Source organism: Anarrhichthys ocellatus, unplaced genomic scaffold (genome assembly GCF_004355925.1).
Source record: "Anarrhichthys ocellatus isolate YVR2014 unplaced genomic scaffold, GSC_Weel_1.0 scaffold37, whole genome shotgun sequence".
Classification (NCBI taxonomy): Eukaryota; Metazoa; Chordata; class Actinopteri; order Perciformes; family Anarhichadidae; genus Anarrhichthys; species Anarrhichthys ocellatus.
This window is the reverse complement of record NW_022280067.1, coordinates 213,816-221,542: the sequence shown is the minus strand read 5'-3', so window position 1 is coordinate 221,542 and position 7,727 is coordinate 213,816. Positions and strand designations below refer to the sequence as shown.

Genomic DNA, 7,727 nt, shown 5'->3' with positions numbered 1-7,727 from the left:
TGTGTGTGTGTGTGTGTGTGTGTGTGTGTGTGTGTGTGTGTGTGTGTAAGGCCTATAATAACTATAATCACTGTTTGCTGCATGCAGCTTCCCTCCTCACTCTGTTTTAACCAGACCGGTAGATAAAAATACACTCGGAGCCCAAACTACGCTGAGGAGTGGAAATAAGTTTATGCTTGTGTGTGTGTTTGCATTTGTTAGTGCATTTGTTTAACTATAACCATACTTGTGAGGACTATGATGGATTTTGGAACTTTTCAGGTTTTATATATGTACATATGTGTGTTTGAGCAAAATAGAGAAAGAGAGACCTTTTTATTTATGTACATCCTGTGCACTTGAGACAGGGTGAGAAGGACCATGGGAGAGAGGCTCTGTGTGTGTGTGTGTGTGTGTGTGTGTGTGTGTGTGTGTGTGTGTGTGTGTGTGTGTTTGCGTGTGGTGTGCCAGCAGCTTGTTTCATGTGGTTGGTGATAAACTGCTGTGACATATCCCTGCTCTAAATCTCTTAAAGAAATGGGAAGGAGATGGCTTGGGAAAGGGAAGATAGTCTGAGAAAGTACACACACACACACACACACTTTGTTGCATATGATATCAAGAGATGAACAAAAGCCTACATGGTCACAAAGAGTAGCCTTTCCCCTTATCTGTAGGTATTACTGTTACTTACCAGACCTCTATATCTCCCTCTCTCTCTCTCACACACACACACACGCACACACACACCGTGCCTAGTTCTGGGTTTCCTGGTCTCTTACATACATCCCATGGGAAAGGTTTGCATGTAGTTAAACGCTTCTAACATTTTCCCCAGGGAAGGATAATAGCTGCTGACAAAGTATTTCTCAGCGCCTATGCTTACATATACAGGCTAGTAATTAATGATAGTTAGTCGTGTGAAAATACTTGACTTCCATTACAAATAATCTGACTTCTGTTCACCGAACTAAACTTCAGTATATCAGGTGTATTTTTCTGTACAATTACACCTCAACGATCTCAGAATTCTAGAAAAACAAAATATGTTCATATACTTGTTTGGTGCTATTTCAAATCTTTATATTTAGTATCCGACCTCATTAAAACACCCTAATCAGACTCTTTGCTGTAATCCGATTAAACATTTAACACAATGTGTTCATTTAAATACATGTAATCCACCCCAGCAGTCTGAGTACTCTTTAATCCGAGCGGTCAGACCGTCTTGCTGTAATCACAGACGCAGCTTGTCTCGGCATCCGTGCTGCATGCGCAACACTTGAGCGTAATATATTTGGCAGCCTTGCTTCTGCAAGATTTCTTCCAGACTGTGGCGAACTTGAGTAATTCCAAACAAATTTCGATGTAGGTGAAAACTCGAGCTTGATATTGAACATTTGGCTGCGGGGAAGTTAAATGTGGTTTCACCCGTTGTGTGTAAACAACAAGTGAAGTTAATATCCACTCAAGTATTTCCTTATTTCCTCCACACGCCAAGTGCTCTTGAGTTTGCCATAAGGAAGCGTGACATCATCGGGGCTCTTTATAATGGTTGCTAAGACTCTCTAATATGGTTGAATGAAAGTGGTATTTGACACTCCAGGCCCCACACACATGAAACCAATACATCGTTTCTCTCCTTCCTCCATCTTTCTCCATCTTGATGACGAATGCTACAGACAGACCAATATAAAGACAATGCCTCATCTGAACAACATGCCAGCATCGACTCCCCACACCATGTGTTTGGCTTTAGATCCCCGGCCTTTATAAACTTCATTGAACAAATCAGCATGCGGTTGATCCCTCATTTGGACAAATAAACTCTCACATAGTTACTTAAAGTTACGTTTTTATTTAGCTTACCCCGGAGTTTACGAGATAGGCTTTTCTATCACGATCGAGAAAATGTAGCAGGACTATTATAAACATGTTGGATTGATGCTGACTGGGCTGTAAATCACGACTGATGGGCTGCTGCCAGGATGTGTCTTTGGGTTTGTGCTTGCTACCTGTGCTTAACTCTGTACCTATGTGTGCTTTTTACATGTTTACGTACATATCTGACATGCGGTGTGCATATGCATCTTCTGTACACTATGTATTTTTGCCTGGCAGCGTGTGGTTCCCTGTGTTAGCTAAGAGTTTAGACTTTATTCTGCAACTCTCGTTACTTTTCTGTTGCAGTGTTTCTAACTGGTTTTAGCATGCTGGACCAATTTCCACTTAATATTTGGTGATTTTTGGAATATGCAATGTGGTTCTGTTGCATGATTAATGTTATAAATCATTTCAACCCTGATGTTTTTTTCACACTGATGCACCCATGCACAGTTCCCGCATGTGTAGTGAGTCTGTTATCTTTCAACCAAATGCATGCTTCTGTCCAACAAATTGTGTGTGTGTGTGCGCCTGTGTGTGTGTGTGTGCGCCTGTGTGTGTGTGTTTGTGGAAAGAGCCGGTATGACAGACCGCAGATTAATGGCTGTAATATAGCTGCATATCTGTCTAAACATTTTCTTTGAAAGAGTATTTAAAGGGAGGTCATGCCAAAACAATTCAAGTCCACATGGCAGGCTAGATATCGTCTCGTTTGAAACGGCTTCTTCAGTCCTCCTTGGTTTTTTTGTCTTCTTTTAATATCCCTCTCACTCAATCCATCTCTTTCATTCTGGGTCTCTGAGACTTTGTTTCCTCTCTCTCTGTCTCTCTCTCTCTCTCTCTCTGCCTCCTCCTTTCCCATTGCTTCCTCCCTCCTCTCTTCCTCTATCTCTCTCACATTAGCCTCTTCTTCCCTTCGATCTCCCCCGTCCCCTCCTCTCTCTCAGGAGATGTCACTCTTAACATCCTCAGACAGAAAATGTAAACATGCATATCTGCGGAGGTTTTCTCTCTCCTTTACTCGTCACCATCTGGAAAACCTTAGATCTCCCCCAAAACATGACAGCACACTCAGAGCAGGGAAGAGAAAAAACGAGATATCCAGTGAGGGCTGGAGGAGGGATGGGTTGTTAATTGTTTGTTTTGGCTCACTAGATATGGACATTTGTGAAATGCTGCGTGTCCTCAACTTTTGAAATGTTTGCTTGGTGCCAGATTCATTTGTTCAGCGCACCGATTCCTTTGTTTATACAACCAATTTTTTAAAAGTGCAAATGTCTCTCGATGTTTGAAATCTCTTTATTTCTTTCTGGCAAGCAGCTGATGTTTGCACTGTCCAGAAAATGCGATTTATCTTGTGTTTCTTCCTCTGGTTTGAACCTCCAGGTCAGCCTGGAAAGCTGGCTCTGGAAAGGTGTTCCCAACTACACAGTTGTCCCGCAGTTTGATATTAAAATTAGGACCTTTTTAAAGAAATGCTTACTCAGGTTACTTTTTTTTATTGCCTCCTTTGACAGACTGTCATTGATGTTTTCTCTCCCTTGTCTTGGCTGTTATTCCCGGAGGCCCGTCGCAGTATTTCTGCTTGATTTTATAGAATTATAAAAGTAACTCCGACTAACTGCTGTTCTTTTCTCTGTGTCTTTATGTCCGTCACTGTAGTCATCTGGAGGACAATCAAATCAGTGTTGTCGAGAGAGGAGCCTTCCAAGACCTCAGACTGCTGGAGAGACTGTAAGTACACCGGCTTATATTGCTACCTGCTCTGCGAAAGTGAGAGAAAAGAAAAGCTAAACAGCTGATGCAAACTAAAGGTATTTTAGGCACGTAAAAACCCAACCAGGCTACAAAAAAAGCACAAAAATAAACATCCTAAAATATGCATAAATGCACACCGGCAAACACGACTTCACACATAGGCAAATATTTGACTTGCTACTGCAGATTTTCCATTTCCCCAAACATACACACACCTTTTGACATGCTGTCAGTTCTGTAAAGCGCACACACACACACACACACACACACACACACACACACACACACCCACAGTCACACAAAGAGAGTATGTGGATGATACCCAAGTCCATCCACTTCACACACAACCTCGGAATCTCTCATAGATATTGTCTTGTTCAATGTGTGTGGTTGTGTGTGCGTCCATCAGCTCACACCAAGGCTCTAGTCAACAGAATCAATGTGTCAGTGCACAACACAACACTTCCCACAGACACAGACACACACACACCTGCATGTTTATGACTCTGTGTTGGAGGATGACAGACAGAAAGCTGTCCAGGACGACTGCTGCACAGTGTTCATGATGCCATCGCTTGAAATGAAAATAGAGAGCAACAGACTGCGTATTATCAGACGTTTACTCCTGAAATTCAACTTTCATTTTAAAGCTTTTTTTAAAGGTGTCTTTCAGGTGATGTTACACATAGCTCCCATATCTGATGAGGACAGCATTTCTAAACTCAGGAACTGACTGTCTTTACAGCAGTTATCGCTGGGCTTGGACAGGAGCTGAGAATCTCCTCACTGATATGATAATGTCAGTTTCTTAGCTATTTAATCCCAGGAGAGAGTAGTAGCTAAGATAATAGTAACTTGAAGTGATGCTAAAAGAAAAACTGCGTGGGGACCAGATAGATTTAAAGATTTTGTCTGCCGTGAAGAGGAGAGTTTAGAGTTTAAAAGAGCAAAGATAGGAGGAGCATGTGCCAGAGAAATACAGATCGACGAAAGCACTTAGTTCAGGTGACGGCAAATGTTGAGTGGCAGCAACATGTGTATCTTGTCTCTTAATGGAGATCACACAACCAATGGTGAAAGCGCGAGGTGACGGGCTGCTTTAATGTTAAAAGGCTCTTTAATGCGGTGTGTCAGGAAGGGTCAGAGGTGAGGGTTGAGGGGCTGGAGAGGTTAGGAGGCAACATAGCTGTGTGTCAAAACTCACACAAGAGATGGCATCCAAGGCAAGTATAGTATATATAGTAAGTGTAGTATACGGATGACTTGTACCTAATCGAAGGAAAATACAAAAGTTAATATTCTCCGTTTTGAACATATTAATAACAAAAACTCTGGTGTATCGACGATAATAATAATCAGGCTCCTGAATATTGTTTTCTTCTCTGCAGTAATAATGAAAGGCTTTTTAAAATGCTTAGTTGACAGGGTCTCTGATGTTATGGCTGTCGGGGTGAAAGTTTAGGGGTGAGAGGTCGTGGTGCTGAGTCTGTGTGATTTATGGCGTCATAATGTGAAAAACATGGAGCTTAGGTCCTCATCTCTTTAGGTGAGTACATCCATGTCTGTCCACACATGAATTATAAAGTCATTTCACCTCATGTGGTCATTAAAAAGAATCAAACACAGACTCAGAGTTGGTCTGAAGTGGCAAAATATAGAAGATTTTCATTCCTGTATGAGACTGTAATCTGTAATTGATGGACATTTTACAGAAATGTGAGTTTTTATTTTGTTTTCCTTACAAAGATATATCAAATTTCTGGATTTTTAGGTAAACTGGCCCAGTGAGATTAGTTCCCCTCAGCCTCCAAACCATTTCTGCTGGACTTTACTGTGATTCTGACTAATATGGACAATCTTCCAAATCTACAAAATATAGTGCCTGCATGGACTTGCGGCCTGGTGATGTTTCAAAGGTTCCGAGCAGAAGAAACTCGTCATTAGTATTTGAAAACGCACAAAGGATTCTTCTCTTAAAAACCGTAACTATTTTATGAGCGAACATCCTAAAATGACTCAGAACTGTAACAGTAGCCGATCAGGCGCTTATACTTTTGTACCAGCAGTTATTTTCTAAGAGCAAGGGTCAATTATTTCAAATGGAGGGTAGCTCTTTTTGGGCTGCAGCTCTCTTTCCATTGGTGCACACACAAGTGAAAGTTGGGGTCTTATTATCATTATCACAAGGGTTAAAAGGTTGGTGTCTGTGTCTTCTCCAGAACAGATTCTACTTTGTGACCCACGTGACCCCCCCATCCTCCTTTTCTTCTCTTTTTCCCCTCCACGCCTCGTCTATCAGCCAAATGCTTTGGTAGCTTGATAACACTTTCACTCCCTCCACTCACGCTGTCCTCATCTTTCTCTGCTGCAGCCAACCCTGCCCTCCTCCTGCACACACCCACACACACACACACACACACACACACACACACACACACACACACACACGCAGGCAGACACATCTTTCACCCTCACAGACATGTCTACATTGTAGGTCAACACCAGTTTGTCACTCTCTCCATCTTCCTCTGCCTCTCATTCCTTTGTAAATAACTGCAATGTGTTCATTTCATGCTCAGTTCAGCATACTCGAGCAAAGAATGGTAGTTTACATGTAACACATAGGAAGGCCTCGGGCTGTTTTCATTTTATATTAGTTGAGTAACAGTCCCATATCAAAGGAAAACAAAATGTCCCAAAAGTTCCTTGGAACCTCATTACCAAGATCACAAAACCACATAGAGGTGCTGATGTTGACCAAAAACTATTCAACTCCACAACACTGAACCCAGAGGGTCTTCATTAAGAGTTGTTTTTAATTTTTTTTTCTTCTAATAATTGACTGTTTATCCATCTGGTGATTAATGAAAGCCAGCCCATCCTACTGATGCTTTTCTTCTTAAAAATATGAACTCTCATGGGTGTATGCATACACAAAGAGTGTCTATCATTCTGGTACCCAAAATAGTGGATGAGTTTATGCACAAGATCATTTGGCTCTCCTGATTGGCCGTTACTGTTAGTCTAAAGGCCTATTTCAGAATGACGTGATCTTTAGTGCTGCCGAAAGTCCTTTATGTTTGTCACTTTCTTTCATTCACCCTTTGCCCATGTAATAAATAAATACTTGTTGCATCTGAAGAGTTTTTTCTTTTGTTATAAATGTGCAGACATCTTTTACCAAGATGTGGGACTGTTTGTGTTGGCTGCAAACATCTGACACTACTTACTGGGAAGCTAAGATTGAAGAGTGCTGAAGCTCTCAGACTTGTTTGTCTGGACTGATGTTAGAGGTGTAAGGCAGGATGGATAAGCTATCCGTTTTATTGGTGAGACATGTGAATTAAATAGGAATTCTTCAGCAAAGCTCCTGCATTCTGTGCATTTTTGTCTCATGAGGACAAATATGGACGATATGATTCGGCTTATTTTTTGCTATCTGATAACTAAGTAGTGCATGCCACTTTCTAGATGATTATATGGTTTTCATCTCTCATTAAAGTGACATTAGATTTCTTTTTTAAACTGAACTCAGCTGTCAACGAATTGCAGATGGCTGGAAGACGCCAGGAAACTAAACTTGTTCCTTCTTTCACTCCCAGGTCAAAGCACATGCGGGGATCATAGTGATAACTGGCTTTAGAGAGCTTACAGGACGATAACCTGCAACTGACACACACACACACACACACACACACAGAGCATGATAACCTGTAAGTCATGATCACAGGAAACCAGACAGACTTTCCCATGAGTTTGACCTTTGAACCGTGAACCCGCTGACCTGCAAGGTGATCCAGTGGCCTGGTCGGTGATAGTTCTGTCAACACAAAAGCAGGGATCGAAGTGATTTATGAGTGCGTGATTGTCACCGTGTTCTGTTCACGCTGAGGTTTCTCTTTGAGTTTTACAAAGTGAAACCATTTCATTGAACTATTTCCTTTCTCTTTCTGTCTCCGCTTCTCTCCACAGTCGCCTGAACAGAAACAAACTCCACTTCCTCCCAGAGCTTCTCTTCCAGTCCAACCCCAAGCTAGGACGACTGTGAGTACACCTTTCTTGTTTTTCCATCCCTCCATCACACTTTCCTCAAATCTCTCTCTCTC

At 41.7% G+C, this 7,727-nt stretch overlaps 1 protein-coding gene across 1 annotated transcript in view; it reads left to right on the top strand.

Annotated features, from left to right (window-relative positions):
* Positions 1–7,727, top strand: part of slit3 (slit homolog 3 (Drosophila)) — a 229,059-nt gene that overhangs the window by 17,059 nt on the left and 204,273 nt on the right. Inside the window, exons 3-4 of the mRNA XM_031867001.1 lie at positions 3,526–3,597; positions 7,594–7,665. Coding sequence (XP_031722861.1) covers positions 3,526–3,597; positions 7,594–7,665 — 144 coding nt within the window. The remainder of the gene's footprint in view (positions 1–3,525; positions 3,598–7,593; positions 7,666–7,727) is intronic.